General features: G+C 39.8%; 1 protein-coding gene across 1 annotated transcript in view; it reads left to right on the plus strand.

Moving 5' to 3' along the window:
* The window catches only part of LOC127000943 (zwei Ig domain protein zig-8-like), a 93,806-nt gene that overhangs the window by 45,164 nt on the left and 22,941 nt on the right, over positions 1–25,701 (plus strand). The window contains exon 5 of the mRNA XM_050865119.1: positions 14,894–14,959. Coding sequence (XP_050721076.1) covers positions 14,894–14,959 — 66 coding nt within the window. The remainder of the gene's footprint in view (positions 1–14,893; positions 14,960–25,701) is intronic.

Genomic DNA, 25,701 nt, shown 5'->3' on the forward strand with positions numbered 1-25,701 from the left:
AAAACTCTTTCACTCATCAAGCCCTGACGTGACTTACTTGCCTGTTAACGAGAACACGACAGTGGCTCGAGGGAGATGCGTCCATCCCATTACGTGTTAATTTTCCACGTCCATCAAACTTGAAACCTGAAACCCTCCAGCCAGCACAGCCGCGTCCACCAGCCTGATCCCCTCTCCTCCCTCCATCAGCCAACAACACAACAATCCAACACAAACACAAGGAAATCAAGAGGAAGAAGAACAGAGGAAGGAAAACATACTCATTTCGAGAGGCCGAGAACAAACACGGCGGCGGAAGGTTTTGCATTCGTCAGTCTAGACTCGAGCGACCTGTGCCTTGAGCCGCGGCCGAACTCAAGGTCCCGCCTCGTCTCGTCTGTTGTCTGCGGCCTCGCTCATCAGGAACTCATGTCTGGCTGGTCCCCGAGGCCCCGCACAAAGACTAGGTTGCGTCGCTCTAATTGACGCTTTCCCTCGTCACTGTCTGCCTGTTCTGGGTTCACCGGGTTCGCAGACGTAACATAACCACTGGCTGTTGGGATATGGGGTTTTGTTTTTAATAATCGAGACGTTCTAAAGGTCAATCAGACACTAATAAAAGGAGATCACAATACGTAACTCCCATAAACAGAAGGAATCGGGATCGCAAAAGTAACATTACCAGTGGCAGCTGTTGTTGTTTTTGTTGTTGTGTTTTTAAAGGGAGACGTTGTAATGGACACACGCAAAGCAGTAATATATGTTACTCCCATAAACAAAAAGCGCCGGGATCGCAGACGTAAAATACCACACCTTCATCGACTAACATTTACCGTAGTTGAGTTATTAGTTTCGATAAGGGAGACAACTAATGGCCAAAAAAACGTTATAAAGAGCTCAGAGCCCACTACGCATATAAACCAAAGAAGGACGGTAAAAGAATCATGCCACGAGAGGTTGATCAAAAACCTTTCTTGGGGTGTCTGTTTGTTCCCTATTTAAAAGAGTTGAAGTCGTAGGAAGGGGGAAATTAAATCAAGGGAAAACTTTCAAATGGAGAAGAGAATGAAGAAGCTGAATGTGTCTAACGTTCAAATGGTGACTAAGGGCGGGAAGGTGTGTAAGAAGGATTGCAGTGTGTATGTGTGGGGGGGGGGGGGGCGTGAGGGGTAAGGTGTGTGTGAGGGGGGATGGTGTGGGGGGAAGGTTTGTGTGGGTGGATTGGGTATACTCTGAGATTCCGAAACGGCAGAACGAGTAATAACGCAAGAAATTCAACTCGGAGCGATAATGGTAATGCAAGAAATTCAACTCGGAGCGATAATGGTAATGCAAGAAATTCAACTCGGAGCGATAATGGTAATGCAAGAAATTCAACTCGGAGCGATAATGGTAACGCAGGAAATTCAACTCGGAGCGATAATGGTAACGCAAGAAATTCAACTCGGAGCGATAATGGTAACGCAAGAAATTCAACTCGGAGCGATAATGGTAACGCAAGAAATTCAACTCGGAGCGATAATGGTAACGCAAGAAATTCAACTCGGAGCGATAATGGTAACGCAGGAAATTCAACTCGGAGCGATAATGGTGACGCAGGAAATTCAACTCGGAGCGATAGTGGTAACGCAAGAAATTCAACTCGGAGCGATAATGGTAACGCAGGAAATTCAACTCGGAGCGATAATGGTAACGCAGGAAATTCAACTCGGAGCGATAATGGTAACGCAGGAAATTCAACTCGGAGCGATAGTGGTAACGCAAGAAATTCAACTCGGAGCGATAGTGGTAACGCAGGAAATTCAACTCGGAGCGATAATGGTAACGCAAGAAATTCAACTCGGAGCGATAATGGTAACGCAGGAAATTCAACTCGGAGCGATAATGGTAACGCAGGAAATTCAACTCGGAGCGATAATGGTAACGCAAGAAATTCAACTCGGAGCGATAATGGTAACGCAGGAAATTCAACTCGGAGCGATAATGGTAACGCAGGAAATTCAACTCGGAGCGATAGTGGTAACGCAAGAAATTCAACTCGGAGCGATAATGGAAACGCAGGAAATTCAACTCGGAGCGATAAATTCAACTCGGAGCGATAATGGAAACGCAGGAAATTCAACTCGGAGCGATAGTGGTAACGCAAGAAATTCAACTCGGAGCGATAATGGTAACGCAAGAAATTCAACTCGGAGCGATAATGGTAACGCAGGAAATTCAACTCGGAGCGATAATGGTAACGCAAGAAATTCAACTCGGAGCGATAATGGTAACGCAAGAAATTCAACTCGGAGCGATAATGGTAACGCAGGAAATTCAACTCGGAGCGATAATAGTAACGCAGGAAATTCAACTCGGAGCGATAATGGAAACGCAGGAAATTCAACTGAGCGATAATGGAAACGCAGGAAATTCAACTCGGAGCGATAATAGTAACGCAGGAAATTCAACTCTGAGCGATAATGGAAACGCAGGAAATTCAACTCGAAGCGATAATGGAAACGCAGGAAATTCAACTCGGAGCGATAATGGAAACGCAGGAAATTCAACTCGAAGCGATAATGGAAACGCAGGAAATTCAACTCGAAGCGATAATGGAAACGCAGGAAATTCAACTCGAAGCGATAATGGAAACGCAGGAAATTCAACTCGAAGCGATAATGGAAACGCAGGAAATTCAACTCGAAGCGATAATGGTAACGATAGAAATTCAACTCGGAGCGATAATGGAAACGCAGGAAATTCAACTCGGAGCGATAATGGTAACGCAGGAAATTCAACTCGGAGCGATAATGGTAACGCAGGAAATTCAACTCGAAGCGATAATGGTAACGCAAGAAATTCAACTCGGAGCGATAATGGAAACGCAGGAAATTCAACTCGGAGCGATAATGGTAACGCAGGAAATTCAACTCGGAGCGATAATGGAAACGATAGAAATTCAACTCGGAGCGATAATGGAAACGCAGGAAATTCAACTCGGAGCGATAATGGAAACGCAGGAAATTCAACTCGGAGCGATAATGGAAACGCAGGAAATTCAACTCGGAGCGATAATGGAAACGATAGAAATTCAACTCGGAGCGATAATGGAAACGCAGGAAATTCAACTCGGAGCGATAATGGAAACGCAGGAAATTCAACTCGGAGCGATAATGGTAACGCAGGAAATTCAACTCGGAGCGATAATGGTAACGCATGAAATTCAACTCGGAGCGATAATGGTGACGCATGAAATTCAACTCGGAGCGATAATGGTAACGCAGGAAATTCAACTCGGAGCGATAATGGAAACGCAGGAAATTCAACTCGGAGCGATAATGGTAACGCAGGAAATTCAACTCGGAGCGATAATGGAAACGCAGGAAATTCAACTCGGAGCGATAATGGTAACGCATGAAATTCAACTCGGAGCGATAATGGTAACGCAGGAAATTCAACTCGGAGCGATAATGGAAACGCAGGAAATTCAACTCGGAGCGATAATGGAAACGCAGGAAATTCAACTCGGAGCGATAATGGTAACACAGGAAATTCAACTCGGAGCGATAATGGTAACGCAGGAAATTCAACTCGGAGCGATAATGGTACAGTAAACTTCTTTCCTCTGCAGTGACACGACCTCTCACTCAACATATTAGGTCGGTATTCAGACGCTTTGTCACATTAACTATTTTCAAAAAACGAAAAAGAGATTAATCAGGTTTTCACGGTACAGAAGCTTCGTCAAACTACCGCCAGGGTCATAAAACTACCCATGGAAATACCCACATGTGCTCTGCTACGAAAGCCTTGCCAAATGTGTGTGCATGGGCGCCAAAAGGTTAAAGAATATGCCTCTTAGACGTGCAAGCTTCATCCAGCGTGGTTCCGTGATGTTTATTGTGTCATGGGTTGAAAGTCATGTTCACCTCACTCGACTCTTAGGACACTTAGCTTGGGTTGTATTTCCTCCCTCCAACCTTCTTCCAGCGTGCCTAATGTTTGCTCTCTGCCATTGGTTAAAAAGCAACAACATCTACCTCCAGAGCTGATGCTGCGTGTCTGACATAACACCCATTACACCAAGAGAAAAGAAGTATGAATAATAAGAAATCAGGCACAGGGAATAGGCGAAAAAGCAGACGAGAAAAGAGTGCAGCGGATGTCAAAATATGTAAAAGCAAGCTGACTCAAGTGCTATGCAGAGAAAAGCCAGCAGGAGGAGTGGAAATTAAAAAAAAACAGACCCTAGCGAGGAGTAGACTAAAAACGCAGACGAAGAACTGAGTGCAGTGGAAATGAGAAGGAAAAAAGGGCAAACTGATTCAAGTGATACGCAGAGAACAGTTGTAACCCATTCCTCACTGCCCTTCAGTATATTTCCTTTTCCTGCCTCCCTTCCACCAAACGAACAAAAATCACCCTTACGTACTCTCCCATCACGCGTTCTGCTCTACCTTTGTCAATAATTGGAGCACATGCTGGAGCTGGACGTGGCCTCGAGGCACTTTTATTCCCATTTCTTTTTGGCTCTTTCCTACCTTTCCCTTCCCTTCCCCATCAATCCGCTCACCAACCAAACACAATCCTATCCCATCCTTTCCCCTCCCGTCATCCCTTTTCCTCTAGTCTCCCCTTCATATCGCCATGACGCGTGCATTGAAGTGGAAGGGGCGTACCGACACACACACACACACACACACACACACTATTTTATACACCTGCGCGCTGAAACAAAAGGGAAAAAATAATAATGGTACTAGCGACGTCGGTATTATTATTATTATTATTAGTAGTAGAGGCAGTAAAGTACGATACAGTACTAATACTAATACCAATAAAATCAATAAGAATAGCAACAATAACAACAGCAACACTAGAAACAATAACAATAATAATAGCAGCAGCAGTAGTAGTAGTAGTAGTAGTAGTAGTAGTAGTAGTAATAATAATAATAATAATAATAATAATAATAATAATAATAATAATAATAATAATAATAATAATAATAATAATAATAATAATAATAATAATAATAATAATAATAATAATAATAATAATAATAATAATAATAATAATAACAATAACAAGCCTACCAACACCCCACAAAAGACTCCATATATAACAAAGAAACACTAAAAATAATCAATACAAATACCTAATAATACTACACTTTTGTGCCTCTAATACCCATTATGGTAACTCTGACAACGGTGATAATGAGGACAATGATGATGATGATGATGATGCAGCGGTGATCAATGGCAGACGGAACACATTACCTGACTAAACGGCCCCCCGAGCGCCTTTCACAGCGGCGTCCCCATTGCCTCCATCAGCACTATCACATCAGCCGCCACAGAAGCTCCATCATGCACTGGGACAAAAAAATATATCGTCCTTAATCAGACATCAAACGCTTATCATTACGTGTATGGAAAACTGGGGGTGGGGGAGGGTAAGGGTCGTGGGGTTGGGGGAGAGGAGGGGGGTTGTGTGGGGGGAGTGAGGAAGGGATTGTGTGTGTGTGTGTGTGTGTGTGTGTGTGTGTGTGTGTGTGTGTGTGTGTGTGTGTGTGTGTGTGTGTGTGTATGTTTTCTACGTCTCCGCCCATTGCGTCGGTAGGCTTGCTTGAGGGGTCTGGATGGTATTCGGCCCCAGCCCGTCATGGCGCAGGCAAGTGTTTATAGTGACGCCATCTTCTCTTAATCTATTATATCACTTTCCCTCTTCACTTTTTTTCCCATTCTCTTCCTCCTCCTCCTCCTCCTCTATCCCATCCCTTCCTTCCTCTCCCATCTATCATATCCACGCGCTCTCCCATCCATTTTCCTCCCCTTTCACCCTCTTCCTCTCACTCCTCCTCCTCCTCCTCCTCCTCCTCCTCCTGTCTCCGCCTCACCTCGTGTTAAATTACCTGTTGATTAAAAGCAAAACGGCCCGCCTCGCACCCTCTCCCTGACCCCGGCGTGGCTTTGTGTCTGACAGGGGGAAAGAAACAGTGATAAGGGGAGGCAGACTAAAGGGGAAGGGATGCAGAGAACGGGGAACTGAAGGTTAGGGGTAACAAAAAATGGGAAATTTAGAGGAAGAGGGGCCGAGAAAGGGGAAACAAAGGGAAACATGGAAAGCAGAAAAAGGGAAACAGGAGCCGGGAAAGGGGGGAAAGAAAGGGGAACAGAGACATGGGAAATGAAGGTAAACATGGATGGGGAAATTAAGTGGAAAGGAAGCAAACGAAGGGAACGATTGATTAGGGGAAGAGGGGCCAAGGAACTGAGGGGAGCAAGGTGAGTAACATAGTAGGAAGGAAAACAGAGGAAGTGGAAGTTTACGGTAAGAGGGATAGAGGAAATGGAGGGAAAAAAAAGGAACTGAAGGGTGAGATAAAAGGAACAGTGAAAGTTTAATGGAGAAAGGGCCGAAGAACTGAAGGAAAACAGTGACTAAGGAACTAAAGGGGAGGGGGAGCATGGTAGAAGAATGAGTAGGAGTGGAAAATGGAGAGAAAAGGCGAAAAGTGCGTAAGTAGAGCAGGGGCAAGACAAGAGAAGAGAGAGAAGTAAGAGGCATTGGAGGGCATTAGGAGACTCACGGAAAGACTCGCCAGAGGGGGAACACTGCAGGAAAAGGAAGAAGAGAAAGCGGAAAGAAGAAAAGCTGTTGAGGGAAAATACAATAGAAATCTTTACGTGGAAACTGATAAAGAATTGTAAATATGACACACTAAAGAGGAAGGGAAAAAAGAGGAGGAAAAAGAGAGAAAAAAGCAGCTGAGGAGAGAAATACTGCGAATAGATGTTTAGGAAGAGAACCACGAGAACATCTTTGCGAAAACTGATGTAGAAACGAACAAAAAGTACAAGTAGCTAAAGAGGAAACATGGGAAACAGGAAACGGGAAACAGGAATCGAGAAAAGGGAAAAAAAAGGGAACATAAACATGAGAGGACTAAAAGGAAGCAGGGGGAAGGGAACTGAAGGGAAACAGAAGAGGAGACGGGGAAAAAGAGGGATGGGAAATGAGGGGAAAGAGGAACAAAGGAAACTGAAGAGGGAAGGGAAAAAGGGAGACAGGGGAAAGAGGAACTAAGGAAACTGAAGGGAAAGGGAAAAAGGAGACAGGGGAAAGGAAGGGAAACAAGAGGGAAAAAGAAAAGCTGCTAACAAGGAAAATAGCGAGAAAATATACATAGAAAAAAACATTGCAAAAATCTTCACGAAAACTGATGTAGAAAGCAGAAACAAGCATGAGGAGCTAAAGATGAAGAGAAGGAAGGAACAAAATCGAAGAAGCACAAGCAACAGAAGAGCTGGAAACAACATGTGGTGGGAGTTGGAGGAAAACAAGAAAACTAGCCGACGTAAGAGGAAAAGCATCCGGAAACTGCGGGGGAAACTTGGTAATGATGGAAAATTGCAGGAGGAGGAGGAGCAGGGGTTGGAAAAGGTAGAGGAGGAGGAGGAGGAGGCGGAGAAAGGCGAGGAAGGCGAGGAGGAGGAGGAGGAAACGGAGGTGGAGGAAGAGGAGGAACAGGAGAAAAAACGGAGTAAAGAAAAATACATGAAAAAAATACAAAATTGAATCGAGAAAATCCTCAACGAACACTGTAGCAGAAAATATAAATAAATACAGAAGGAAAATGTGAATGAGGTGAAAAGTTTAAAGAAAAAACACAGAAAAAAAGGAATATAACTGAAAAAAGTATATAAAAAGATCTGATATATATGAAGCGTCCGTCGGTTCAGAATCAAGATAACGACTTATGAGAACACAGAAAGCAAGAAGGAAATTTATAGAAAGAAGAGGGAAGGGAAGAACGCAGATTACCTAACGAAGAGTAGCGCGAGGAAAATCAGAAAGGAGGAAAGGAAAGAGGAAGAAAAGCACGAAGGATAGGATGGAAGGAAATGAAAGGAAGAAGCAAGAGGAAAGGAGAGAGGAAAATCAGGGAGTTAAGAGGAAGGAAGAGTAGAAGAAAAATGAGAGCAGGAAGAAAAGTAGAAGAAATTAAAGAAATGAGGAAAAGCAAGGAAGGAAGAGAAAGAAAAGACTGAAGAAAAAAATGAAAGGGAAATGCAGAAAAAGAAAGAGGAAAGGCCGAAAGAAAGAAGAAGGGAAATGAAAGGAAGGAGCAGGAGGAAAAGAGAAAAAGCTGTGAGGTAGGAAGGGAGGAAATGCCGGAGGAAAGTGAAAGGGTTGGCTGGCAGGGAGCAGGAAGAGGAGGAGGAAGAGGAGGAAAAAAAAAGTTGACGGGTTGAAGAATTAGAATATTAATGCACCAGAACTATGAAGAGAGAGAGGGAGCGAGAGCGAGAGCGAGAGAGAGAGAGAGAGAGAGAGAGAGAGAGAGAGAGAGAGAGAGAGAGAGAGAGAGAGAGAGAGAGAGAGAGAGAGAGAAGGGGAGAAAAAAAAAAGAGACCTGATGATAAATGGGGTCAGGAGGATAAAAAAAAAGTAAAAGAAACCGTGAATGGAAAAAACTAAGTGGAAAAACGACACTTCGGGGAACTTGGAAAGGAGAGGAGGTCGGAGAGGGAAAAAAGGAAGGAAGGAGAAGGAGAGTTACATGAGCAACCGCGTCAAAAAGGAAAAGAATGACAGGACTGGAAGCGAAGGGAGGAAAATAAAAGTAGAGGAAAGAGATGAAAAGGAAAGCAAAAGTGGAGGGGAAAAGGAAGGAAGGAGAAGGAGAGTTACATGAGCAAGCGCGTGAAAAAGGAAAAGAATGACTGGACTGAAAGCGGATGGAGGAAAATAAATGTAAAGGAAAAATGAAGAGGAAAGCAAAAGTGGAGGAAAACAGATATGAATGAAGGAGAAGAGGTAAAGAACACAAAAACAACAGTGAAGATAAATGAGGAAGCTTGTCGAAATAAAAAAAAAATGGCAGGTTTGAGAGCGAATGGTAAAAATATGAATGTGGAATAAAACAAATGGATAGGAAAACATATATGAAAAAAAAGTATAAGGTAAAGGAAAAGGAAATAAGGAATGAGAAGAGTTGTATGAGAAAACATGTGGAAATAAAAATAATATCAGGATAGGAAGCGAATGGAGGGAAACAGATGCTGAGGAGAGAGGGGAGGCAGCAAAGGGGAAAAAAAGGAAAGAAGGAGATGAAGAATTACATGAGAAAATTGAGAGCGAATGGAGGAAAAGAAGAAAAACAGACGTGGAGGAAAACATATGGAAGAATGAAGAGTTGTAGCGAATATTATTAAAAAAGAAAAAAATACATCAAGCAGCTTGTGGAAATTAAAATAAAATGGCACTGTAGGAAGCGAATGAAGGAAACTGATGTAGAAACGAACATAAAGTACAAGTAACTAAAGAGGAAACGTGGGAAGCATAAATGGGAAGCAGGAATCGTGAAAAGGGAAAAAAAGGGAACAGAAGCAGGGGAGGACTGAAGGGAAACAGGGGGAAGAGAACTGAAGGGAAACATAAGAGGAGACGGGGAAAAAGAGGGATGGGAAATGAGGGGAGGGCAGAAAAGGGAAAAAAAGAAGAAAAATTAAATGAGAAATTGTGCAAATGAAAAAAAAATGGCAGGATAGGAGGCGTATGGAGGAAAACGGATGTGAGTTAAAGAGGAGGTAAAGAAGGAAAGAGAAGCAGCAAAAGAGGAGATACATGAGGAAGCGAGTGGAATAAAAAAAAAATGGGAGGATAAGAAGCGAATGGTGGAAAATAAATGTGCGGTAAAACAGATGTGGAGGAAAGAGAAAAGATACAGAAGGGAGGAGAGGAAGCAGAAGAGAAGAAGAAAAAGACACATGAGGAACCTTGTGGCAACAGAAAAAAAATGGCAGAATTGAGAGCGAATGAAGGAAAATAAAATCAATGTGGAGGAAAACAGATGTGGAAGAAAGAGAAGAGATAAGGAAAAGAAAAAGAAAACGTAGCGAAGAAGAAAAGGTTACACGAGGAACCTTGTGGAGATAAAAAAAAAATGGCAGACGAGTGAGCAAAGGGTGGAAAATAAATGTAAAATAAATTAGATGAGAAGGAAACCAGATGTCGAATAACCCAGACGTGCATGGAAAAAACATATCCCGGAAAATTGATGTAAAAGAATGTATATATGGAGAAAAACGGAGGATGCCGATAAAGAGAAATAAGAGATAATATTATGCGAGAAAGATATATACAGAATGAATAGGAAGGATTGATAAAAATGAGGTTAAATTAGAGATAGGAGTTAAGTTAAATATAAGACTAGATAGATGTGAGATAAAAATGAAATAGACAGAAATGAAGAAAAAATTAACGAGATAAAAATAAAATGAGAGATAAAAATGAAGACAAAATAAGAAGAATAAATAAAATTAAATGAAAGATAAAGATAATGATAGTTAGAAATGAAATAGAAATGAAGGAGATAGATAGAAATAAACTAAAAATGAGATATATATAAAAATCACAAAAAAAGTAAAAAAAATACAGAAATAAAAGAGAATACTGCAAACACACGAACCAAAGGGATACGAAAATGAAGAACGCATCCACTACAGATAGAATGAAAGATAACAAAGATAACAGCACAGAGAAACACAAACAGGGAGGGGAAACAAGAACCGAGGTAGAGGCGAACTAAAGGAATATCGTATTAAAGGAAACATCTATCAGAAAACATAGGGGAAGCAAAGATGAACCCCAACTGAAAGACAAAATAAAAGAAATAAAACGAGAATAAAAAGGAGTTAGGAAGACGTAGGAACAGAAAAAAGTACAAAATATCAATGAAGGGGAAGTACGAGAGAAATGTAAATAGAAAACTAAAGAGCGAATTAAAGAGCAAACGAATCCCTTTTAACGAGGAAAAACAAACAAATAAATTAGAAAGACGCAGAAACAGTACATAATAAAAATATATAATATCAATGAAGGGGAGTGAGAGAAAAAGAATTAGAAAAAAAAATCAATAAAAAACGACGATGAAACCCCGATGGTAATTATGCTAAAAGAAATAAAATAAAATAAATTGGGAAGCCGTAGAAAGTGAAAAATATCAAATCATTAATCACGGGGGAATGAGAGAAACGTAAATAGAAGGTTGTGGGCGAGGGGAAAGGTAAAAAAAAAAGGATTAACGGAAAAAAAGCAGAATTTAATAACTCAGATTACAAAAAATACGCTAAATTGTTATCAAAGGAAATATACGAGAAAAGAGAAGATGATAGCTGAGAAGGAAAATAATGGCGGAAAACAACAATAAAAAAACAGAAAACATAGAGTAAAACAGACAAAAGTTGAAAAAAAGCAACAGAAACACCGAAAAATTATGAAAACGAGATCATGAGAATTGGAAATTGAAAAAAAAAATTAAAAAAACATTCACTGAGATAAAATTCAAAGCAGAAAATCAAGAATATGGCGAAACGAAACCGAAAAAAAAAAGGATCCAAAAAGCAAAATAGGAAAACAAATTCAGATGAAGCGAAAATCTGCAAAACGAAAACATAAAAATAAAAAACGCTGGAGAGAGGGACATGGACGCCCTACCGGAAACACAATGTACAATTAAGGAGAGAGAGAGAGAGAGAGAGAGAGAGAGAGAGAGAGAGAGAATGCAAATAAAAATCATGAACGTGTAAAAATCAATGGAAAAAAAAATATACAGCAGGAACAAAGAATATGAATCATTTGAACTACAGGCACAGAGGGATACAGATGATGGCGACAGATAGACGGACAGACAGACAGACAGATCACAAATAAACACAGAAACAGTAATTCAGACGGTGGAAAGACAGACATTGATACTAACAGACAGGGAGACATAAAGACAGACAGAATACATATGCAGAAAGACATAATACAGACAGAAAGAACTTGACGGAAATTTAAAAAAAGATAGTCGTATATACAGAGGCAAAGAAAGAGCCTAACATAATATGAAAAAAAAAGACAGCAAGAGATTGACAGAAAAAAAAACATTCATACAGACCAACAGAGAAAGACAGCCAAGTGGGAATAGAAAATAGTTGAAAGAGACAGACAGATAGAAAGATCGCCAGACAGGGACACGCCAAAGAATATAAGAAATAACAAAAAGAGAAAGATAGATAAACATATAGATAGATAGAGTATAGGGAAAAGTTAAAAGAAACAGACAGACATATAAACAACTCCGTAAACAGATATATATGGATTAGTTAAAAGAGAAAGACTTAGATAGATAGGCAGGCAAACTGAGAAGAAAATCAGAGAGTAAGCGAAAGAGTTCTGACAGACAGATAGACAGACAGACGGACAGATACAAACAAGCCAGAGATAATATGTCATAGTTGATATACACAGATAGATAGATAGATTGATTGACCGGCAGACATAGAGCCAAACCAGAGTAAAGATACAAAATAGTTAAAAGAGAAAGACAGACAGACAGACAATATGGCAGGCTGACTGGCAAGCGGCAATCAGTGAGGCGGACGGGCGCGGGGCAAAGAAACAAATATTAAAAAGAGAGAGATTGAAACCCACCGATGCTATTTTTGTGCGGCCGCCGAAAGTTAGGTCGTGCGGCTCCGAGGACCGAGTGATCGCTTTGTTCCCGACTCTTTCACGGAGCCACTCGTTTAGAAGTTGTGAGCCGCGTTCGCGGTTGTTGTTTTTTTTTTGTTTTTTTTTTTCGAGTATTGACGATTTCTTTTTTGTTTACGAACCGATTTTTTTTTTTTTTTTATTTTTTTTAAGCCTGTCGCCAGTTTTCGGAGTTTTATTTTTGTTTGGTTTTGTCTCTTAGGATTTTGTGATCAAAGTTTAGTACTATTTTCTTTTTCCTTTTATTTCATTTTTTTTCCACAAGGTACTTTATTTATTTATTTTATTTTTTTACTCATGGCCAGTGTCTTGTTTTCTGCGTTGTTGTTGTTGTTGTTGTTGTTGTTGTTGTTGTTGTTGTTTTGCATATTTCTTGACGTTTTTCTATTATTATTCCTTTTAATTACTTTTTTCTTTATATATATTTTTTTCGTTCTTTATCTCATATTTTGTGTATTTTTTTCTTTAAGTTCGTAGCGTGTGTGAGATTTTTTTTCACACTTTTTAACTTTAAATTTTTCTTTATTCATTTTTCCCTTTTTTCTGTCTTTCCTTCAATATTTTTTTTTCAATTTCTTATATGTATTTTTTTTTGTGTGTGTATTCCTTTCCTTTTAATTTTATTCCTTGAAACTATTTATTCTTTCTCGCGATCAATTACACGTATTGGGCCAAGGAAAGGAGGTGTGTGTGTGTGTGTGTGTGTGTGTGTGTGTGTGTGTGTGTGTGTGTGTGTGTGTGTGTGTGTGTGTGTGTGTGTGTGTGTGTGTGTGTGTGTGTGTGTGTGTGTTGAAGTGTTTGTGTTGCGCTCCTCGTGTGTTGACTGTGTGTTCCTCCCTGATTGGACCTTCTTACCTCCACCTCTCCTCCCTCCCTTCCCTCCATTCCTCCATTTCCTCCCTAGCTCCATTCGCTCGCTTCATCAATTCCGTTCCTCTTTAACTCCCTTCCTTCCTCCATCCTTAAGTCTATTTCACCTTTTCCTCTTCCTTCCTTCTCTCCACTCCTTCTTTTCTCTCTTCTACCTTCCTTCCATTCCTCTTTACTTCTTTTCCTCTTTACTTCCCATCTCCTTCCATCTTTCCTCTCTTCTTCAGTTTCTTCTTTCATAATCTTCCTCTTCCTACTTTCAATATTTTTTCCATCCTTTTCTTCCCATTCTTTTCTTTCTCTATTATTTTCCTCATTCCCTTCCATTATCCCTCTGTCCATCAACTCTCTCTCTCTCTCTCTCTCTCTCTCTCTCTCTCTCTCTCCAGATACTCCTCACCTGGCCATCTTTCCTCTTTTTCCTCATCACCTTGAAGCTTCCTCCTCCTCTTCCTCCTCCTCTTACTCCTCCATTTTCCTGATATACGCTTCCCTTGTCTCTCTTTTCTTTGAGCGAATCTTTCCCTAAGCTCTCTCTCTCTCTCTCTCTCTCTCTCTCTCTCCTGAATAGTCACTCGCCTGTCGTGCACACCTGCCTCCAATTTACACCTGCCGTCGTCACCTAATCTCGCCCTTCTTCACCTCCGCCTCCTCCTCCTCTTCTTCTTACTCCTTCTCCTCCCCCTCCGATTCCTTCTACTCTGACTCTTCCACCTGCGACTCCTCCTTCTTATCGTCCTCCTTTGTCTCCTTCTTTCATCTTCTTTTTTCCTTTTTTTTTCTTTTTTTTCTGCTCATCATCATCCACCTTTTTGTTCTTCTTATCCTTTTTCTCTTTTTTTTTTTCTTCTTTTCTCCTACTCCGTTCTCTTCTTCCACCTCCTCTTTCTCCCCTACTCCTTTGTCTTCATTTTTCATCTCCACCAGTTTTTTTTCTTATTATCTTTTTGTATTTTCCCCTATAGCCTTTTTCTTTACTTTTTCTCATAGTCTTGTTCCTATTATTTTTCTTTCTTTTCTTCTTTTCCTCTTCCTCCCCCGCCTTCTCCTGCTCCTCCTCTTCCTTTTTCTACTTTTTTCATCTTATTTTCCTGTTTTACTTTTCGTTTTTTTCTCTTTTTTTTCTTGAATTTCTTTTCTTTTTCCTTCTCTTTCCTCTTTTTTTTTTTCCTCCTCCTTCTTCATGTCCGCGTTTTCCGTTAGACAGATTAATGTACATTCTTGTTTTAGGCGCGTGGTCAATATTCCTTTTTTTTCTGCATCCATAGAAAAACTTCCTCACCTAGCTCTAAAAATATCCTGAACCCATAAATATTTTCTTCCATAACACCTAAATCATACTAACTCCTACATATTTTCCTTCTTAAGCTTAAAAACTATTCTTGACTAGTAAATATTTTTCTTCCCGAGTTCCAAAAAACATCCCGAATTCCTACGTTTTCCTGGCCAAGTCTCTCTCCCTCTCTTAATCTTGTCCTAATAACCAATCCTGTCTTTCACTCTCTCCCCGCAGACCCCCGACGCGTGGTGACTCAGAGTAAAGTGTTCGTCGCCAACAACACAGCCTCTACCAAGGACGGTAAGTTAGTCAGTCAGTCACGCAGTCAGTCAATCAGTCAGTAAGTCAGTCAGTCAATCAGCAAAATATTCACACAACCCGTCAGTTAGTTTGTTAACAGAATATGGACTTAGCCAGCTAGTTAGTAAAGTTTTCACTCAGTTAATTAGTCAGTCAGTCATTCAATTAAATATTCAGTCAGTCAGTTAATCTATTTGTCATTTAGCAAAGCATTTAGTAAGTTATTCAGTCAGCTTGCCCAGTTAGTCAGTCAGTCAGTCAGTCAGCCATTCAGTCAATCAATCACTTTACTTTTTTTTCTTTCATCTCTCCTTCAGATTCTTCTTCCTTGCACTCTTTCCTCCTCTCTCTACCCTCTTCCTTCCTTCCCTTGCTTCCCCTCTTTCTTCAATTCATATTTGATCGCTTCTGTCTCCTTCCTCTTCCCTTCCTTCCTTCCTCTCTCTTTTTCTTCCCTCGTTTTCATCTTCATCCTCGCCTCTCCCTCTTCCCCTTTATTGCAATTTTCCACTTATTTCATCCATCATTAATTTAGGTGAAGCGCTGGATATACTCTCTCTCTCTCTCTCTCTCTCTCTCTCTCTCTCTCTCTCTCTCTCTCTCTCTCTCTCTCTCTCTCTCTCTCTCATACATTTTCCTTCTTTTCTCTGCTCTATTTCGTTCTCTCTCTCTCTCTCTCTCTCTCTCTCTCTCTCTCTCTCTCTCTCTCTCTCTCTCTCTCTCTCAGACATTTTCCTTCTCTCCTCTACTCTATTTCGTTCTTCTTTTTCGCTCAATTTTTCTTCACCTTCCACCCTCTCTCTCTCTCTCTCTCTCTCTCTCTCTCTCTCTCTCTCTCTCTCTCTCTCTCTCTCTCTCTACTCTTTCGTTTTTATCTTAATATTCTTTTTGTCTCCTTCCTCATCCACCTCACCTCTCTGCCCCCTTTCCCTGCGGCACCTCCTTTTTCTTCCTTTTATTATCTTTCGACACACACTAAAGGAAAACAGGAGGAGGAGCATCATGTGACGACCTGGAGATATTTATTTTGGGAGAGTAACACTTTCTGCTTTTCTTTCGGTGTTCTCGACTGCTGAACTTTACTTATGTTTTCTTCTGGTTTTAGTCTTTGTGTCTTTTTCGTATACTTCATTAACCTTTGCATTCTGACTTTGCGAGGAAGGGAATAGGTACAGGTGGGAAGGGAGAGGTAATTACAGATCGATGAAGATGGTAATTAACTAATGGAGGTCTTTGGGGCACATAATGAGGAGGAAGACCATGCTCGATGATGATGATGACGATACGAAGAAGTTTGAATGATGATAATAATGAAAGTCTAAATAGTAGTTTCCTTCGTTTGCAGGTCTACTTTTTCTATAGCTAGGGTACGGTTGTTATTGCTACTATCATTCGTATTGGGAATAGTAGTAGTAGAAGTAGTAGTAGTAGTAGTAGTAGTAGTAGTGGTAGTAGTAGTAGTAGTTGTTGTTGTTGTTGTTGTTGTTGTAGAAGTCGTAGTAATAGTTAAAGTAGTAGTAAAAATGAGAAAGTAAAAATAAATGAAGTTCCAAAGTCTGTGTTTTTGTTGTTGCTGTTGTTGTTGATGTTGTCGTTGTAGTAGTAGGAGTCTCAGTAGTAGTAATAGTAGTAGTAGAAGTGAAGGAGTAAAAATATATGAAGTCCCAAAGTCTATAAACTCAACACTTCTTAGGACACAGAGAACTAAAGATAAAGAGGATAAAGTAGCAGATAGATCATTCAAATAAACATGATCTGATTCATTCACGGGACCAAACAATCAACAGTTTTATAAAGAAATACAACACAGTGATACATACCGTTAGGTGGAGGTTATTATGAAAGAGGAATGCAGAGTGAGGATTAATTTTATATGACGCTGTTACTCAGTAATTAATACGAGTCGAATTCCAGTGAACCGATTCGTAATGTTGCGAGAGGGGTGCACACACACACACACACACACACACACACACACACACACACACACACATCGTTATTTGACCCTTTTTAAATTTCGTTGTTAAAAACTGACATCGTTGTGCAGTAATTTTCATTCTCTCTCTCTCTCTCTCTCTCTCTCTCTCTCTCTCTCTCTCTCTCTCTCTCTCTCTCTCTCTCTCTCTCTGTCTCTGTCTCATTTTTTGTCTTTTTTCTCCCCACTTTCATCTTATTCATTTTCTTTTCCTACTCTATTTTCACTTTCCTTCTTCTTTTCACTTCTTATTTTTTTCACCTTCCATCCTCTCTCCCTCCCCCTCTCCCCCTCTCCCTCTCCCTCTCTCTCTCTCTGTCTCTCTCTCTGGTCCCGTCTGCCTTAATCTCTACAATTCCTATCACTCACTTTGCTTGTCTATCTCCTGTCAGTTCTACGCATGATACAACCTGCCCTAGTCCGTTTCTTCTCGCTCGTCATTAGGATACCTTCGCAAACACCGACTATATTAGAAACACGGCCGGTTCAGACTCTTTCGGCTCTCACAACTATTTCCAAAGACCACAAAGGAGTTTAATCGGGTTCTCTGGACTGTATTTTGACCTTCGAGACGTAGAAACCTTGTCGGATTATCACTAGGCTTATTAAACTACCCGTGGAAATACATGCACAACCTCTACCAAAGCCTTAACCAATGTGGATGTGTAAGCAATGACATGTTTGAAAATGTATCTTAAGCGTCACATTCTTAAACATTTCAGTGATCAAGAACACATATTTGATAAGGTTTTCGTAGGAGTTTTAAGCATTTTCAGAGGTAGTTTTACGGCCCTGGTGGTAGTTTGACCCTTTTTTGTACCTTGAACCTAAAAGGAACACTCATTTGAACCCGACTGATCTTCTTTTCTATGTTTAGGAATAGTTGATGTGAGGGGCGGAAGCGCGTGTAAATACGGAGAGACACAACATCACACTGAAGCCATAACTCAGCAGCACCGTGACTAACATTGGTATAAACGCGGGATTGTCGTTCAGTCCATTCATAGCCAAGGGACGCTGAGGTAATCATTGCTGTCGCTCAGAATTAACGCTTGAATAATTTATTTAACACGCTTGTCCGAGTTAAATCCGTTCGCTGCTGTAAATATTTATGTGTATATTTATAAACTGATTTAATTTACCAAATGTGTTTGATCTAGCACTGAACAGGGAAGCAAAGAAGAATTATGAGGGTTTTTTTTTTTTCTATACTGCAAAGGAAGCAGCTCAAGGGCAACGGAATGAAAGTGTAGAGAAAAAGCCCGCTAATCGCTTCTCCTATATAAAAAAAAAAAGTAAAGAGTGGCCAAAAGAGGTCAATTTCGGGTGGTGAGGTGTCTGGAGGCTAAAAACGAGTGTATTTCTTTCTTGTCAACACGTGAGGCAAAAGTTGGCAAATATCATTAATAAAGACTAAGGTGGGATATTTGGCGCTTGTTGTACGTATATTATTAACAGCTTCAATCAGGTCCTAGTAATGGATGTATTTCTTTTTCTTGTCAACACGCGAGGCGAAAGTTGGCAAACGTCATTAGTACAGACAGGGGTGGGATATGTGTCGCTTGTTGTATACATATAATATTTACAGCTTCAGTCAGTTGCTAGAAACGTATGTATTTCCTTTTCCAATCAACACGCGAGGCAGCAAACATCATTAATATAGTCAGAGATCCACGGCGGGTGTTGTGTTCATATTATTTACGGCTTTGATCAGTTGCCAGAAACGGATGAATTTCTTTTTGCTGTCAACACGCGAGGCATAAGTTGGCAAGGATCAGTATTATAGTCGAGAGATCTACGGTGCGTGTTGTGATCATATTATTTACAGCCCTAATCAATTCCTCGAAAAGGGTGCATTTTTTTTCTTGTTAACATGCCAGACACAATAGTTGGTTAAGTTCATCAACATGGTGAAGGGTGTGATACAAGGAGCGTTCTGTACACATATTATTCACAGACTTGATCAGGTTAGTCCGTGTCCATTCTGGTAGTAAAGGCAAGTTATGGCAGTGACTGGAGACGGTGAGGCTTATTTATCATCGTTCACCATTCGAAATACAAAAAAGGTTTATCAGTATACGTAGTGAAGGTTGAGATTAACGAGGCGTTGTTTGCATTGATGTGCGGCTCTCACGAACAATATTTCCAAAGGCCAGAAAGAAGATTAGTCGTGTTATTGTGGGTGTGTTTTCGCGTTCATGGTGTAGAGCCTTCCCAAATTATCAACAGGCTCATAAGATTATCCAGGGAAATAACCACAACCTCTACCAATGCCGTCCAAAACGTGGGTGTGTAAGCCGCGAAATTTCTGAGAATATGGGCGATAGTTTATTGAGTCTTGTATTAACAGAGGGAAAGTTACGACAGCTGATCAAGACGGTGAAGGTACTTGATCAGCCTTCATCACCCGACGCACGAAGTATTGGCGATGTTTATCAGAGTAATGAAGGGCACGTTTTGTCTATATGTTTACGGACTGATTTAATGTACCGTCCATCCATTCCGGCAGTAAAGCAAAGAAAGTTACGGCAGTGGCGGGCAACGGCGGTCAGTTCATCATGCAAAAAAGTTACCAATATTCATCATGGAGAAGGGTGTGATATAAGGTCCGTTTTGTGTTTATATTACTCATAGATTGAATTTCTTTTGCAAGTTTATTCTTTCTGCCACTAAACAAAAGAAAGTTATGGAAGTTGGTGGGAACGGTACATTAGCTAAGTATTCATCATTGTGACCTGTGATATAAGGCCGTTTTGTGTTTATATTGCACACACATTGAACTCCTTTTGCATATTTATTCATTCCGGTGATAAACGAGAGAAGGTCATGGCAGTTATTGGAGACGGTGATTTAACTAAATATTCATCATTGTGACCGGTGATATAAGGCCATTGTGTGTTTATATTACTCACATATTGAATTCCTTTTGCATATTTATTCATTCTGGTAATAAACAAAGGAAGGTTATGGCAGTTAGTGGAGACGGTGCGGTTAGTTAATAATTCTAACCCGTCAAAATACAAAGAAAAGGTTGGTTATCAAAACAGCGGTAAACGAAACTATGAGGATATGACCTGAGGCGACTCTTGTGTATATAAATTTGCAGGCTGAATTATATTAGTACGTGTAATAATTATCGTAGTAAACAAGATCAAGGTAAGGCAGGTGCAGGGGACGGTGAGGTCAGCTGATCAATATTCACCTTTCGATATACAGCACCCTAGCAAGGTTCATCAGACGTAAACACGAGTGACGGGCGTGAGCTGACCCGAGGCGCCTGCTGTGTGTATACATTAATGGACCGAATTCGTTGAGTAGGGTTCCCTATATATGTGGTAAACAGAGAAAAGAGTAATAGCTTAGGCTAGGGACGGAATTGTGATTATTTTATGAACATGGTCACCGCCGGAAGTACAGTAGGTTTGTCGATACAGTGGAGGGTGTGGCAAGCGACTTCTTTTATTTAACGTGCAGGAGGAAGCTTGAAGGAAAAAAAAACAAGAAACAAAAAAGCCCACTGACCTGAAAATCGTATATAGCAAAAGATTTTCAAAACAGGGGGTCGGAATCAATTGTATATACTTCTACAGACTCGATTAGTTTAACAAGCTCATATTTTCGTAGTCAACAGAAGTAAACATTAACGCAGTTACCAAATAACGGAGTGGTGAAAATACTGACGACTGGGAATGTTCAATAGTGTGGTGGAAGTGTGTTCTGAGGCGCCGCTTGTATTGTTTCTTATTTCTTACATCACAGGAGACAGCTCTAGGGCGAAACAAATGAGGAAGGTGTGTTGTGACCGCTCTTTTCTTTCCTATTTTTTATTTACATCACAGGAGACAGCTCTAGGGCGAAACAAATAAGGAAGGTGTGTTGTGACGGCTCTTTTCTTTCCTATTGTTTATTTACATCACAGGAGACAGCTCTGAGGCGAAACAAATAAGGAAGGTGTGTTGTGACCGTTCTTTTCTTTCCTATTTTTTTATTTACATCACAGGAGACAGCTCTGAGGCGAAACAAATAAGGAAGGTGTGTTGTGATCGCTCCTTTCTTTCCTTTTTTCTTTTCATCATGGGAGGCAGCTCTAAGGCGAAATGAATATAAAAAAAAGCCGGCTATGCACTCCTGTAAAGTAAAAAGTATGGTCGAGTTCAATCGATATGTTTACGTGCTTCGAAACATCATTAGTTCAGTAAACCTTTCCACCCCGATTGACAACACGAAAGAAAAATAAGAGCACAGGCGTGGCTGGGGACGTTGAGGTCAATTACTCGTCAATATTCACCATCAGAAGAAAAAAATGGAGTAAAGTTCGAACAATATGTTTGCGTGCTTCGAAATATCATTAGTTCAGCAAACCTTTTCATCTTGATTGCCAACACGAAAAAGAAAAAAACAGCAGAGGCGTGACTGGGGACGTTGAGGTCAATTACTCGTCAATATTCACCATCAGCGGCACAAAGGGTGTGGCCTCAAGCGCCCCTTATGTATATATCTAAATAATGACTTGTTTATGAAGCCTATCGATAATATTAGTGGCCGAGGAAAAGAGTTTTGGCAGTTACTAAAAAAGTTCTTGTTTCTTTGTTAGTAATCGACATTTGTTTATACATTTAAATAATGACATATATAAAGTCTAGAAATAACACTAATAACCAGGAAATGGAAAGTTGTGACAGTTACTAATGACGGTGTTTTTGTTATTTTGTCAATGTGCACAATAAGAAATACAATGTAGCCGTAAGTGGATCTATTTCGTCTTGTCGGTCTTTGGTCCATATTCGTAAACGTATCGGGCTCCCATTACGATTATTTCTCAAGGCCACAGAGAAGTTTGACCGGGTGCTCATGGGTGGTTTACCAGTTGAAGGTGCAGGTGCAAGGTGTTTAAAACCATCACTGGTATCACAAAACAGCACATGAAAACCCCAGTAACTTCTACGAGAGGCTTTTGAAACAAGTGAACAGAGGCGTCGAGACGTTTAAAATTACCAGCTTTGATCATACAAAATACAGTGTAGCCAAACGTGCATATATTTCGTCTTTGTCAGTGTTCACCATACAACATACAGTGTAGCCAAACGTGCATATATTTCGTCTTTGTCAGTGTTCACCATACAACATACAGTGTAGCCAAACGTGCATATATTTCGTCTTTGTCAGTGTTCACCATACAACATACAGTGTAGCCAAACGTGCATATATTTCGTCTTTGTCAGTGTTCACCATACAACATACAGTGTAGCCAAACGTGCATATATTTCCTCTTTGTCAGTGTTCACCATACAACATGCAGTGTAGCCGTATGTGGATGCATTTCTCTTTAATCAGTCTTCACCAAACAAAATACAGTGTACCCCTATGTTCATATAGTTCGTCTACACATTGCCCTGACGTTATGTTGACCTATTATGGTAGTACACAAAACTCAGGGATTCATACATCATTTGTTCAATATTCCCAGAACACAACAGCTCGGTTAGTTTGCCGAGTAAAGCTATGAGCGAATGGCGTAAACCGTCGCATATTCTGTGGATATATTTATAAACCAGATTAATTGATTGCGCTGACCCATTCCGGCGGTGAAAAAAATAGTTACTGCAAAGTCCGGAGCTGCCGCGTCATATTTAATCTCTAGTAATCACCGTAATCTCAACAATGATCGCCCTAACAATAAATCTCACAAATAATAATAATAACGCAGGATACACCCGGCCAGAAGGTTAATATTCGCCACCTGCAATGCGGCGTCGGGGACATATCTCGAGGCAGATCAGAGTTTATCATCGAAACTTATACAAGCCTGCAATACACACTCCCTGCTGGCCGGTGACGCTGCACCTGAGAAAGGATCATCAGTATGTGTCACTCGATAGGATCTCAACTTTTTCTTTACCTATTTGTTACGCCTGAGCCAGCAAGTCCATAATCGATCCCTTACGTAAGCCCGGAAGAGGAAGGGAGAGAGTTCAATCCAGCTCTAAAAGACTATAAAAAATGTCCCTATAAGGTTAACTGAATGATTAATACGACGGAGAACTAAGGTACAAAGAGACAGGAAGACACACACAGACAGATGCACGTACTAGAAAATAGATACAAATACAATGATACAAAAACAGACACACAGAAAAGAATAGAGAAGGTAAATTGAATGACTGACCGAAATAAACTGAAAATAGACCAAGAGGCAGAGCAGCATACAAAGATATGAATACAAAGAACAATACAAAGACAGATAAAAACATAGTAGAAGAAACAGAGAAAGAAAGAGGTGCATCAGAAAGACAAACACGACACAGATAAAGAAAACGTATAAAAAGAGGAACATAAAAACAGGGACAAGGACACACGAATAAGGAGTTTAAACTGACTGAAGAAAATGAAACCCTAAAAGGAATAAGATGACACACAGAAAAACGGATACAAAGCTAGATAAAAACATGAAAATGGAGGAAATAAACAAACAAAAAGGAGCAAAATAGTAGAATTACACAGAATAACAGAAACAGATAAGAAAAGGATAGGACACAGACAAAAAAGAATGAATAGAAAAGACAAAAGTGATGGACAGGCTTTTAAAAATAAACACATAAAGCAGAGATACAAAACCACAGATACAAAGAAACAGAGGAAGACGAACAGACAAACAGAAAGATATTAATAGAGCAGACAGACACATATAAAAAATAGATAAGATAGAAACACAAAAGTAGAGAAGATAAAATGAACGAATACAGAAACACACAAAAAATACGGAAAACAAGGAGAAAGAAACAGAATAACTAAACTGACACACGAAAAGGTACACACAGACAAAAATCACATTAATAAAATAGATACAAAACAACAGATACAAAGAAACACAGGAAGACGAACAGACAGACGGACAGACAGAGAGGGAGTGAGATACGTTGATGACCGAGGGAGATGACAGGAAAGACTAACGTGATGGTCCTTTTAAGCCAATGATAAAAGTGAGCCATGATCGTCTGGGCGGATGATCCAATGAAGAGCCGGAGTTCACGCGAGGAGGAAATCAAATTAACTAATACATGCGAGTTAGCTTTTATTTATGAGGAGGGGCACGAGGCGGAAGGTCGGGGAGGAAAGTCGATAGCTCATTTTTTTTTTTTTTTTTTAGATTACAGATGTTTTGTTGTTGCTGTTGTTGTTGTTGTCTATTGAGCTGGTGCAGTTTTACTCAGGTATATAATAGTTGTTTTTTTTTATTTTTTTATTAATGATATTTTTTTTTAAAGTTTGTACAAGTCGATTGGCCATAATTTTTCTTAGATGATGTTTTTTTATTGAATTGTTTTTTTCTGTGTGCGTAGATATAAGGCTTGTTCATCATTTCAGTATTTTTTTTATTATGTATGTACACGTTGATAAGTTATATATTTCTTTAGATAATATAGGTCTTCTGTTCATGGTGTTGTTTTATTTGACACAATTTTATTTGCCTTAGTATTATATAAAAGGCTTGTTTAGGTTTTTGAATAACATGGTTTTTTTTTCTATACATGCACGGAGTACCGATTTTTAAGACGATATCTACAAATGCCTTGATTTTTTCGTCGATGTGCTTTTTTCCGTTACAGTCATGATGCTTCTCTCGACACAAATTCATGACTGTTACTGTAGTTTAGAAGAATCTGAAGAATGTAAAAGGTCGTATTTACTTTGCAGAAACAAGGTCAGTTTTTAATCCAGTCATGAATTTTTCGAGTTAATACAAGATTTCATATTTTACAATTATCTCCTCTACGATCTTTATTGCATGAACAAAATTGCTTTCCGTCCTCCCCAAATTAATATTGCAGCGGGAAGATAAAGAACTACAGCGAAATGAGTTTGGAGGAAAGATAATAACACTGACAAAAGAAATAATGAAAACATGGATATGAGTGAGGGAGAAACAGATGAGGGCCAATACAGATAATTAAAAGATAAATGACGGATACCTGATGGAGAGAGGATAAACAAATGACCTGTGGGAGATGAAACGTTGCCAGATAAAAATAATTAAACAACGCATAAAATACAAAGTCATTAAAAAGAGATGTAGCATAAGAGATACACGATGGAGAGAGTAGGAGTAGTAAAAGTTTGATACAAGTAGAAGTACTAGTAATAGTAGTAGTAGTAGTAGTAGAGGTAGTAGTAGTAATAGTAGTAGTAGTAGTAGATGTAGTAGTAGTAGTAGTAGTAGTAGTAGTAGTAGTAGTAGTAGTAGTAGTAGTAGTAGTAGTAGAGGTGGTGGTGGTAGTAGTAGTAGTAGTAGTAGTAGTAGTAGTAGTAGTGGTGGTGGTGGTGGTAGTAGAAGTAGGAGTACAAGTAGAAATAAAAGGAAGAAGAGGAGGAGGTAGAAGAGGAGGAGGAGGAGGAGGAGGAGGAGGAGGGGGGGGGAGTAGTGCAAAATTCTGAATACGCATGAACTAGATAAATTAAACTGATGACACATATATAAACTAAATACACTAGAGTTGATAATAAAAACAAAACAATTACGACTCATCCAGCATGCAAGAAACTGACAGGGTAGCAAACGACTGAGTAAAGATATATTGATTAATGGGAATGATTGATAATGTGAATTTTATATTTGAATATTCTACTTTTTTGCTCTCAGGGAGCAGTGTACTAACGGATTTTCTTTATTATTTTCTGGAACTGCCGCATTTATTGTAAAATAAAAGGAAAATTGACCCAGATATTAGATAAAAACGGTGGAAAGGAATACAATAAATAACTTCAATGT

This window comes from Eriocheir sinensis, chromosome 19 (genome assembly GCF_024679095.1).
Source record: "Eriocheir sinensis breed Jianghai 21 chromosome 19, ASM2467909v1, whole genome shotgun sequence".
Lineage (NCBI taxonomy): Eukaryota > Metazoa > Arthropoda > Malacostraca > Decapoda > Varunidae > Eriocheir > Eriocheir sinensis.